This window comes from Atractosteus spatula, chromosome 8 (genome assembly GCF_055471065.1).
Source record: "Atractosteus spatula isolate fAtrSpa1 chromosome 8, fAtrSpa1.hap1, whole genome shotgun sequence".
Classification (NCBI taxonomy): domain Eukaryota; kingdom Metazoa; phylum Chordata; class Actinopteri; order Semionotiformes; family Lepisosteidae; genus Atractosteus; species Atractosteus spatula.
In genome coordinates, this window is record NC_142713.1 from 60,704,409 (window position 1) to 60,716,903 (window position 12,495).

Here is a 12,495-nt window from a genome sequence, read left to right on the forward strand (position 1 = left end):
CACATTTTTAAAAACTTTAATGGACTTCAATCAAGTTTGTTCCAAGGACTTCCTGGGACTGGGCTCCATAGCTGCTTTACATCGAGTAGTACATAAAAAAAAAATAAAATCAAGAACCATTGTCTTTAACAAAATGACTTTGTAAACCCCACCGACTCTTCCCATGCTCAAGACTCAGTGTGTACAGCTGAATTTGTATCGAGTCTTTCAGTGCTCCCTCAATAGGCACTGAATGGAAAACTCAGGCATCTGAAACAGTTACTGCCGTTATTAGGATAACAGACAGGCAAAAATGACCTCTTGGCCATTTTAGACCAGACAACAAAACACCAAGAAGAAGAAAAGTCTTGAAGAACTATACATTACTCATTTTTCATCTAAGCTGTATGCAGCGAAAGCAAACCAGAAGCACAGAAGAATATTTTAATGCCCAAACACCCCCATTTGAATAAAGTCTAATTGTAAAAAATACAATTTGAATGCTACTTCCTTATTGTAGATAATGATGGCACAGAAATGGACACGAAAATACTTTTTGCTTATAAAAATGTAGCATTTTCATTTCAGACAAACAATAGGGAAATGTAACACTACCCATGCTGGAAGATGAGTGATAGACCTTCACAATGACTCAAGTTCAATCCCTCACAAAAGTCCTCAGCACCACATTACACCAACTTCAAACCACTTCTCTCAACATGCATTTTCAAGCATCAAAGTTTCAGATACAGAAAAGATTATGCAATGTCTTTCCATGACTAGATCTCCTACAAAAGCATCATAAATATGAAAATACATTTTTAAAAGAACATCTTGCGTTGTAAAAACGTATTTGATTGCATCATTCTGACCAAATCTGGTATCTTCGATCAAAAGCATGAAGCCTTTTGCTGGTACAAAAACTGGCATTTAATTTTCTCTTCAGTCTTTGTGCTATACATTTGTTCACTTTAGTATGCAAGTTGGATAAACCATTAAGGACTTCCATCAGGTCAAATTAGAATATTCTTAATATTTCTGTAAAATGGTATATACAATTTCCCTTTATTTTAAAAATATATAAATGGCAATTCTGTTATGTAACAAGAATGTACCCTATTTATTTTCCAATCCGTGTACATAAATATTTAAATAACGTTCTCCCAAAAGAAGAACATAACTGGCAGGACTGGTCATTAATTACATCCATTTTAGCACACCAACCACTCGTGCCTGCACTGCAAAATGCAACACGTTTCCCCAGGCTTCACGCTAACCACAAGTGAATTGTAACCAACACCACACAGGACTTTGTACAGGTGCAGCACATCCAAAGCGACGCCAGCAGACGTAGTTACTACAACTACTGCACAGGCTACTTTAACAGATCCTAGATGCAACGGTTAACGCACACAGACGTACACTACATCTTAGCACCAAACGAGAAGGCTAATGTAAGGACCAGATGTTCGGGATTCAGGATGCAGTTAAGGGCTCGACTGTGAAGCAGGGGGATAATGGTTGGCACAACACAAAATATGATATTCCAGGTCTAAAAATAGAATCTCCTTTGTAACTGGGCAAAAGTTAAATACAAACACATGCAAGGCAGTGGGACGTGTCCACTGTGCTCGTAAGGCATGTTCCCGCGACGCTCAGCCAGTGGCTACAGGGGCCGGGGCTGCTCCGGCAGCCGCGGGCCCCGGCGCGGCGCTGAACAGCAGCTTCCGCATGATGCCGGTGTAGAAGGGGCTGTACACCTGCATGTTGAAGCGCACCACCCTGGCGAAGTGGGCTCCCAGCTCCGCCAGCTCCGGCTGGACGAAGGAGAGTCCTCCGGGGACGGCGGGGGGGGCGGCGTGGGAGTCGGGAGTGCAAAGGAAGCGTCCGAAGTAAAGCTGGACCCTCTCATCTGGAATCATGGGATGGGGAGAGGACACGGATTTACTTGGATGTAAAAGAGAAGCAATTTCACAGAGCCATTGTGGATCCCATACTGGCACCATGGAAGAGTCACCTCTGCCCCGGGAGGTATAATCTCAGCTCTTCATACCTGTCATTACTTCTAATGAAATGCCTAGCAAGACCAAGATGGTGTTATAAACAAGAACAAGAAGGAGATTGTGAAGCATTTACACTCAAACCAGAAGTTTCGAAATCTGGTCTTGTTGCGGAAAAGCTAGTCCTGGCCTGCGCAGATCCACCAGCACCAGGCCATACAGATCGCTTTCGTGTTTAACCATTATCGACTGGAGCCAGCGAGAACGCAATGCCCCACATTTATCTTCCCGAATGCATTGCAATTTTAATTTTAAAAAAATACAGGTTCCCCACTTCACTCTGCAGACCAGGCAGTGCATTGTAAAGAGAACCTTTGCAGATGGAGGACGTTTTACAGTACCTATCAGGCTGCTGATGGGGTTGTTCTCCTCAGTAATGCTGCAGATCTGTCCCTTCAGTGAGAGCTGGACCTCAGCAGGCAGTGCAGGATAGCCACGCTCAGTCAGAGACTTGTTCAGCTCTGAACAAATCTGAGTATTGACATTCTCAAGAGCCTCCGTCATGTTAAAGGACCTGAAAGAAAAAGCACACACAACCAGCTTTTCAAACAGGAACAACTTTAGATCAGAAACGCCAACAAAGAAACAAGTCAGAAAGATAAGGATTCTATAAAATGATGCCATAGAACAGGGATGACGTACGCAAAGGTGAATATATATGCAAGGAGAATAAGAAAATATACAATGAAAACACAGTACATTACCTCAACAACAGTACAGCCAAAACAAGAATTCGTTTGTTTCTCATCCAAAGCTGTAAGTTTTTAAGGAGGCAGAGCTGCTATTTAAAATGTAATAAAGCTGGATAATTTGATTCCGATAGGAGCTTAATTTGAGCTGCTCGAAATGACAAGGCAGCGTCCCTTCAGCGGGGTGACGCCTGTGTAACTTACGGGCTCTGCACGCCCTCCAGGAGAACGCTGGCGATCCTCTTCAGCCGGTCTGCCAGCGCAGGCAGCCCCGAGACGGACCCGCCGACGGTATTGTAGACAACGAGCAGGACGCAGGCCACAGCCTTGAGCAGGCCCAGCCTCTGCTGCAGCTCCCGCAGACGGACCTCATCGGTCATCAGGGTCTGGGGGAAACGCAGAGCGCTGGGGGGGTCAGGACTCTGCTCTGAACCCACCCCTTCTTCCTTTGATCTGGACATTTTTGCACGGCTCATTCTTATTTGATCTATTCTGGCTGTTACAGAATTGCTGGCGTGTGTTAAGGGTGGTATGTGAAGATGTTTTGGTGAGGAGGGTGCAGTTCATTATTGGCTCAATGTTGTATATTTGTATTGCTTTTGTAACTGTGTGCTCTCCCCTAATCAAATTCCATGCAGCTGGTTTTTATGGCAGGTACTGAACCTGAACGCGAGTGAAGCAGTTTCTCACTCCTCCTCCCCTTGCTCTGCTGCAGCCCTGAGCCAGGAGCCTTGGGTGGGGGTCAGGGGGGACACGGGCTCCCCTCCTCAGCGCGAGGCTCTTGGCGATGAAGAGCACGAAGCAAATGCAAGCGCGCCTCGCACTTTAAATTACTCGAGACCAGAACGCGTCGAGTGAGAATTATGCAGATGGTTTAGTCCCCAGATTTCCATTAGAAAGCGGCCCCTAAGCACACCTCTCTGCAGCGCGACGCCACCCCTCTGAGCACTGTTCAGTAAGAGACGGACATTCACCTCCGGCAGCGCTCTCTTCCGGTAGTCCCAGCTCAGCAGCTTCACGTAACCTGTGTTCAGTACCACAATCGGGCTTGGGATGGCGCCGGTGGCTTTCGGAGGTCCAGACTCCTGGGTGGCGACGGGCTTGGCAGACATTAACTCCTCTATCGTCTCCTTTATCCATTCAGTCGTGTGGTCCAGCGCACCTGAATGCACACCCACACACACACCACATGACTCGCAAGGGCAGCAGTGCAGTTTCAGGTTACATCGTTTCCACCTTCTGCCACTGGAAACTGGAAGAATGTTGAATATGCTTGTTCCAGGCTGGAACAGCCTCTTATACTTTCTGATAGAACGCCAACCAGGTTTGCGACACCCAGCCGACTGTCCACTGTCGCTTGGGGAATCCCAGTCTGCTGGCAGGCAGCGACACGACCCAGACTCGAACCCGCGTCACCTGGATTACAGAGCTCCACCTCCACCTGCGCACAGGCAAGCGCTTTTAATGGGCCAGACCCTCAGGAGGACCCCCTGAGGAGGACTTTTAATGAGCCCAAGAAAGTTTGGTCATGGTCAGAAGGCGTGAGATTGAGATTTTAAAATCTTTCAGAGGATAAAGCCCTTCAAAAGAAGGGAATCTCCACGATGTTCTGAATCTCTCGGAGCAGGGCACAGCCGAATGGTTTTCAGAGCGCGAGTGGCCCGTCTCATTCACAGCACTGCCTGGCACACAGCACTCAAGACAGTGACGCTAGATAGGAAGCTATTTTTATATACATCGAACATCACAAAATAAGACCAATTGTTTTAAATGAAAAACAGGCAAACCTTGTTAGCCCTCTGCTGTCCCAAACATTTAAATACACCCCCCATCTCTTTGTAAGCTTCTAAGGAACCGCTCATCTCGTTGTTACTGTACACACACCACCTGTTAGAGGGGACAGGTACTCCATGAACTCTCCCCAGCCTGAACACTCATGAGTACTTGTCTACACATTTAATACAGCTCTTTGTCTACTGTCATTCCATCCGTCTGCAGCAGAGACACATAATCCTCTCCTATTCTAGCAGGCACAGCAGGGCTATTCATCAACCAGTATGTGCAAACATGCTACTTGAACAGTTACAAACACTTCCCTGGTTACAGCCAGTAAAAGGCAACAACCCAGTTGGAAAAAAAGGCTTTTTCCATCACCTTGACATTAACGCACACAAGTGTTTCCCCATCTGAACCGGAACACTACCTACAAAATCTAGTGAAATGCAGCCTTGGTACACATTTTATATCTTTTTAAACAGCTCCCAACTTTTTTCCATTATCTTGAATTTGCAATGTCCAACTCAGTGTTCACCACACTGCTTCACCCGAGGGGGTGGTGTAGCATTCTGCAAAGCAGGACACTGTTGGCCTCAGGCTCACCTATAGGGCTCTGCATGGCTTGCCACCTCAGTACCTGTCTGAGCTACTATCGCCCTACTCCCCACCTCACAACCTTCGCTCTTCTAATTCTGGTCTCCTGTCTGTCCCCCAAGCCCCCTACACTCTATGGGTGACAGGGCCTTCTCCTGTTATGCCCCCAATCTCTGGAACGCTCTGCCCAAGGATATCGGAGAGTCACCTTCTCTAAACCCCTTCAAATCCAGATTTAAGAACTTATTTAGAAGAGCCTTTACTTAACTGGTTCTGGTCTGCCCCTTTACAAGGTGCTCCATTCAAAACTGCACCAGCAAAAACCACTCAGGTGGATAATTAATAAATCCACTGTCAATCAACCCAGCTGGATAATAGAAGATTGAAGAGCAAAGGGCAAATAACGAAAGAGCATAACTTTTACACACGTGACTTCTGTGCATTTTCTATGGCCATCCTCTCGCAGGGTAACTGCAATATTTTGTGTTGCATCTACACAATTCCTAACTCACAAACCCAAGAGGCGATGTCGTCAAAGACGCAAGACAGGCCCACTCACTGGGAGTTTTCTCCACAATACTCTGGAACTTGGCTCTTTCGTACTCAATGGAGTGGTACTGGAGCTGAGGCCGGAGGCTCTGGATGGTGTAATTAACCATATCCATCTTCATAAGGTCCAGGACGCGGAAGATCTCCCTGGGAGGGGTTAAAAACAAACCAAAGAAGCATCCAGCACAAACACCCTTGTTCGATAAGCAGGCAATTCAAATTCAAAGCGCTACTTTGGAGTAATAGCTACACCGTACCACCATACAGTTGACAGCATTAAGACTCAGCGAGATGCTTACTGAAACTAGACACAATGCGTGTCAATTTACGAGACTCTGTTTGGGAAGATTTCAAGGCCATATCAGAAACAAAGCACTGCCACGCCCCCCCTCCCACACATACACCCACCCGTGAGGATTCTGCCACCTACCTGAACAGGGACACGACGCTCCCAGAATTCTCCTTCAGCTTCCGGACCTCCTCATCCCGCACGGGTGCGCACAGCTTCCCCATGACGAAGACGACGTAATCGGCCAGCGCGCGGATGTCCAGGGCCTCGTTGTCCACCTGCTGCCGGATCAGGTCCATGTCCAGCACCTCGCAGATCAGGTTCCGGAGCCGGTTGGCGCCGGGATTGAGGAAAGACAGCAGGGTCTGGAAGAGGCGGGGGCGTAACAGATCCGATACCCCAGCAGCGCAGCGCAGGGCAGGGCACAAACAAGAGGGGCGCCCTGCAGCTCGGCTAGCCCGCTGGGTTGCTTGTGCGCCACCAGACGGACATGTGGCCCCGACCAAGCCCATCTTTCTCTGCCAGCGCACCTCCCAGCCCGGTCTCGTGCGATCACGATCGGCTACACGCACAAGGGCGAGGCTGCGAACGCGTCGCCCAGCGCCAATAGAAACGGGCACGGCCCGACTTCGGCCGGCAGGTGCACAGCTCTCAGCTTGGACTGTCGGTGCTCCTCATGCACACAGCTCTTAGAGCTTTAACAGCGCAGGGTCACTCACAATTTACAAACTTACAAATTAAAAACGTATACCAGCCTATAAAAAGCTGGCCCCCTTACTTCTGTATCTACATTCCCTCATGATTTAAAAGTGCCAACATGCATTTTTCTTCACAAACCTTTGACGGGGTCTCCACAAAAGAAAAAAAAAGAAAAACAAAAAACAAAGCTTCCAAACAGAGTACACAGATACTGATTTGAAGGCACGGTCTTCTTTCCATTTGCTGAGAACGTCACACGAGCGGTCAGGTTTAGCAGTCGTGAAGAGGAAGCGGTCGAAACGGGTCGGAGGACAGAGGCGCCCACCGGAGACTCACCTCTTTGATCTCCTCCAGCAGGCGGATGGCGTACTCGTACTCGGGAGGGTCGTCGCTCAGCTCGGCCTCCAGTCGATCCCAGAAGGCCTTGTGGACAATCTCTTTCACCCTCCTTTCCAAGCTGGAGAGGCGAAAACCCAGAAGACACATTCGCGACGCACGAAAAAGGAGGACAGGACCAAGCAGAGTTTAGCACCAGAGAGAAAGGTAAAAAGAAAGTGCGAAAGCACAGAATTGTCCCCCGTTTCTTCGACGGCCTGCCAGCTGAAGCAGAGCCCCCGATTCAAACTTCTTGTGTATGACTGCAACCTTCATTTCAGCAATTTCTGAAATCGATCTACCCATTTTTATACACAGCTTACATCAGGACTGGAAACTAATCCAACAAGGTACCACAGCTCAACCAGTGAGTGAGCATGCACCCGGGATACTGCAGGTGCTACCGTACAAGTCCAACACACCACGAGAACACGATTTTTTTTTTGTTTTGCCCAAAACCGAACAGATTCTGAAACGGCGCATCGACAGCCCCGTGGGAGCGTACCTGTCCTGAGGTAGGTCGGGCTGTTTCACGTGGAAGTCACCGTTCACGATTATCTCGTGTGCCAGGCTCAGGTTGCTCAGGTCTCGGGCAGACACCATCAGCTCGTCGAACGTTCCGAGTTTTGGGGGGCTTGCTAAAAATATAAAACACACACACACACACACATCCCCATGAGAGGGCACTTACTGCAGAGTTCTAGCACTACTGTAAAATAGCCGTACCACTCAGACATGAGGGAGGGTCTTCACTCTTGCATGTACAGTACAGCCAGCAGCTGCATCACTCACAACCGGCAGCCCACTGGAGCCCAGCAGGTGTGAGCCTGGTCAGTACCTGGATGGGAGACCTCCTGGGAAAAACTAAGGTTGCTGCTGGAAGAGGTGTCAGTGGGGCCAGTAGGACGCGCTCACCCTGCGGTCTGTGTGGGTCCTAATGCCCCAGTATAGTGATGGGGACACTGTACTGTAAAAAAAGGTGCTGTCCTTTGGATGAGACAAAACCGAGGTCCTGACTCTCTGTGGTCATTAAAAATCCCAGGGCGTTTCTCGAAAAGAGTAGGGGTGTAACCCCAGCGTCCTGGTCAAATTTCCCCCTGGCCTTCACCAGTCATGGCCTCCTAATAATCCCCATCTCTGAACTGGCTTCATCACTCTGCTCTCCTCCCCACTGAGAGCTGGTGCGTGGGGAGAGTACTGGCGCATCATCCAGGTGGGGCTGCACACTGGTGGGGGTGGAGGGGATCCCCATGACCTGTAAAGCGCTTTGAGTGGAGTGTCCAGAAAAGCGCTATAGAAGCGTGAGGAATTAATTACTAAAGAGGCCATGAAGGCGCAGAGGACACCGGAAAGCACGCAGGGGTACGTGACCTCCGGAGGGACTCACAGGCCGGGGAGCTGAGCCGGCTGGAGGCGTCGCTGCTGAAGCTGCGCCGGGAGCTCTCGCCGTCGCTGGAGGAGCCCGTGCTGTCGCGCCGCTCCGAGGGGTCCGCGTCCTGCTCCGGGTCCGAGCTGGCGGAGGGGCGCTCGTCCTGGAGGGGCATCGCGTCCTGCGTGGGGGACCGGAGAGACGCCACCGCCCGTGAACCTCAGCGCGACCGCAACACCCACGCGTGAGCGCGTTTCTCCCCGTCCTGTCGGCCGACCCAAAACCCCACTTTCAGGCTCACTTCTCGAAGGAATCCGTGTTAAGACTCAGGCCAGGAGAACCGACACTTTCATCCAGTCGCGTAGGCCGCTGCTCAAGACTCAGCCCTTTTAACAGCTCCGAAATGACACACTGTGACGCGACATCAGCATGGTCGCTCTTTTATTTTGCTGGATCTGCCTCCACTGTGCTGTCCGCTGACCACAACGCTGCACATAAGCGGCGGCTGCCTACGGTATAAAACCGAAGCAGACGATGCTTGTGTTTATTTCCAAGGAGGGGGCCCCCAGTTCGCCACCCCGTGACCCCGGGAGTCACGCGGCCCCGCTGGAACAGCTGCTCGGTGACCATGGCAACGGCCGAGACTCTAAACAAACCGGCGCTGCGCCCCGGCCGAGTGTCCAGCGCTAGGCGAGGCGCCCGGCTCCGGGAGCTAGAGGTCATGAAACACGTGAGCGAGCCGCCGGCAGCACGAAAAAAAATTACCGCTTTTGGAATGATTCTGTGCTTCGGGTCGAAACTAGCGACACTACAAATATTCATTATCTGCATAAGAACGCTGTCCTCCTTAGCGCAGCATTAAGTATTGCCCGAGCTTCACAAAGTGCTGCCAGCGCTGGACAGGGACACCATGACGCAAACCATAGGTCTCCAATTAAAAGAAAGATATACCCTACGTTTCAGTGATGCTACTAAATTCCCCCCCCCACACACACACACACAATTTTTTTAAATCGATTCCTTCGTGGTACCGCGCAGGCAACTGAAAACGCTGCGTCTCGCTAAACGTGAGTGAGCTCTTCAGACACAGCCAGGGCGTCCGCACCAGCGCCCCAGCCGGCCAGGTCTGCAGTTCGATTCCAGCACCACAGCACAGGGTGGGATCTGATCTGCGCCTGAGGCTTCAGACGCACAGCATACTGCGGAACTCGCGCATGTATATAGCGCACCCAGGCTGTATATAGGGGCACAGGCTGTATATAGGGGCACAGGCTGTATATAGGGCGCACAGGCTGTAGACAGGGCGCACCCAGGCTGTGCGAGCAATGCAGGAAGCCTGCTCGTCCTCGTGCCCTGCACTGTCCGGGCTGCGAATGGGGAAGGTTCGAGAACAGCGCCGCGCGGGTTCGGAGGAAACCAGCGGGAAGACCAGAGCGCAGCCTAGCAACCATACCCCCCCCCTCCCCCGCGCGACCCCTCCTCGAGCCTACGTCACCCTCCGGCCCACGTGATCAGAGCCCAGGCACCAAAACAAGAACTGGGACGGACCCGCAGGACCGAGCCGGACAGGGACGGCGAGGTCCAGTCGCCGCACCTCAGGGCGGCACGGTCACCGTCGAAAAGCGCCGGGCGTACGGACTAACCGACTAGAAGTCCTCCCAATTCCTCGCACCCAGTACCCTCTTGCACAATGTTTCTCGCGGCTGAGCTTGCAACGTGTTGTTTTGTCTAAACGGATCGGAATCAGAAGATTATTACTCCACACAACCTGCTTAGTCAACACAAGAAGACAAACCTCAGACTACAAGTTGTTTTTTTCCCGTAAACATCGCACAGATGTTCCGACCGCTGGCAGCTCTCACGGCACGCTGTGCTGTGTCGGGAGTAAACAAATCGTTATTCCTGCTAAGACAGCACCTCGCCGTCAGCATCACCACCGCCCGCCCAGAGATTTCCCAAACAAGTTGTTCTTCTTTCTTAAAGCTAACGGTACTTTATCTCCCCCCCCCCCCCCCCCCAAAACACCGAAGAACAGAGGGCAACGACCCGCGAAAGAGCCCGATTAGTGACTGAAATCTTGATTATTGTTAAAGTCGTCGCTAAATTACCTTTAAGAAGCCTCCTGCTAACGGAGACTCGGTATCAAAGGAGAGCTATATTAAGGTGTCTATCTCGGGAAGAGATATTTAGTGTCCGGACGCAGCGCTCTGCACAGTTTAAAGATCCTGCTGTCCCAGCTGGCCAACACGCTACTATTTATGTTACACTCGGGATGGCCCATCGGTGGCTGTCTGAAGGGGGTCACCGCGCGTTTCATTCCTTCAACCTGTCCATATTTCGTGGGCGTGACAGGCATATCAAACAACACATAGTGATATAAGTGATCAGTCTTCTCATTTGTTTCCTTTCGTGCACCGGTTAGTAAAATCAGTGCTACAACTGCATGACGATAATAAGGTGACTCAACCCCATCTAAAGCCAAAGATGGTACCTGCCGCCTCGAGCACAGTGTTCTTTGTTTACGGATGTGACGTAGGTTGAATCGATCGCCCGAGGAAAGAAGATAAAACAAGGAAATGTTTTTTTTATCATTGTTTTGAAGTATGCAGTACTAAGTGTTGTATTACGGAACCGTTGATAACACAAGCAACCGTTTTGTTTAATTGTGTCGATTGTCAGATAATTCTGAATCCCCTCTTTTTTTAAAGATCTAATTTTCAACCAGTGGAAAATTCGTTCCTGTCAACTTGACCTGACATTTGTACCTGAAAATGAAAGGAACCGGGCTGTCTGGTCCATCTGGCCTGTTTGGTCGTTAGTAGTTAGTTGATCTGAGGAACCCATCCAGCTGTTTCTTGAAAAGCCAGGGTATCATATTGAACAGTTTAGAGACTACCTTGTTCAAAACCCCTACAACCCTTTGTGCAAAAGAGAGCCTCCTGTTCTCAGTTTAAATGCACTTCAACGTGGTGTCTTCTTGTGTCCTCTGGTTCGTGTTTCACTCTTTATTTCAAAGACCCTTGCTGGGTTGACTTTGACAGCGCCTCTGCAGACTTCAAATACATGTGTCAGCTTGTCTCTTAATCTTCTCTGTTCTAGATGAAAAGGGGCTGTCAGTGAAGGTCCTTCCCTTAAGCCCCAGATTGTATTTAAGTGCTTTTTTTCTGGACTGATTCCAGATCAACAATATCTTCTTTAATGAATCCTTTGCTTAATTATTTTTGTTAAACAGTCCTCCTTTCGTAGGTGAATGAATGCATATTTGAAAAGCTCGGAGCATGTGGGGGGTGTTGAATGCTGGTTAGGGCTCAGAACTCCTAACTGGAGCCATACTGCTGTGTCCCCAAGCAACGGTCTTTCCCCAGGCAGCTCCAGCAAGTGTCAAAATAAGTTGTGTAACTCTTTGTTAGCTGCTTTTGGATTCGTGCTTTGTCTAGACTTGTGAAGGTGTCACGTAATGCAACTTTAGTTAAATTTCCCCTTATTATTTACCTTATTTTTCTTTAATTTAAGAGTTTTGTGCAAAACAGTCTTCACAAGTGGTGGCCTGATATCATAGTTATGGAAGAAATAGCATCCATGTTTAATACTGAAGTGTTGTAGCTCTTATGGTGTTTTATTAAACTGGTGCTTGTTGTCTTTGTAGCCCATTACAGGGAAAAAATAATTCAAAGACCCTGAGAGACTAAAAACAAATGGGTGCATGAGGTTTATAAAAAGTAAAACTAACTAGGTAAAGATTTTTTTTTGTTTACATACCTTTCAAACAAATTTGCAATTTCCAGTGGAAAACTAGGGTGATTAAACCTGCTTGACGAGGAGTAAAGACAGAAAGCAAAATTAAAAGCTGATGGGTCAGATAATATTTCTAGAAATTACTCAATAAAATTCCTAAGTTACTGAAGTTGATAAGAGTGTGCTGTATGTGCTTTAGTAATCACCTTGGAAATATGCATAGTTTTGAGCAGCATGGTTGCGCAGTGGTTAGCATTGTGGGATTTAGCAATGTGCTGTCTGTGTGGAGTTTGTGTGTTTTCCCAAGAGGGTTTTTTCCCAGTTCTCCAGTTTACGCCCACAGTCCAAAGACATCCTGAAAAGGGCTTCCGAGAAAATGGT

At 49.1% G+C, this 12,495-nt stretch overlaps 1 protein-coding gene across 2 annotated transcripts; it reads right to left on the reverse strand.

Annotated features, from left to right (window-relative positions):
* On the reverse strand, positions 1–10,633 carry tcp11l2 (t-complex 11, testis-specific-like 2). 2 transcript variants are annotated; one of them, XM_088923110.1, is made up of 11 exons: positions 10,488–10,601; positions 10,175–10,252; positions 8,398–8,560; positions 7,516–7,648; positions 6,972–7,092; positions 6,078–6,301; positions 5,658–5,794; positions 3,703–3,890; positions 2,933–3,114; positions 2,381–2,553; positions 1–1,891 (listed from the first exon to the last, which is right to left on the reverse strand). In XM_088923110.1, the coding sequence occupies exons 3-11, from the start codon at positions 8,552–8,554 to the stop codon at positions 1,635–1,637; spliced, it is 1,572 nt and encodes a 523-aa protein (XP_088779236.1). In that variant the 5' UTR covers positions 8,555–8,560; positions 10,175–10,252; positions 10,488–10,601; the 3' UTR covers positions 1–1,634. The 2 variants fall into 2 exon arrangements, with proteins under 2 accessions (XP_088779236.1, XP_088779235.1); XM_088923109.1 differs by lacking the exon at positions 10,175–10,252 and having other exon boundaries at positions 10,488–10,633.
* Between the last annotated feature and the right edge of the window lie 1,862 nt (positions 10,634–12,495).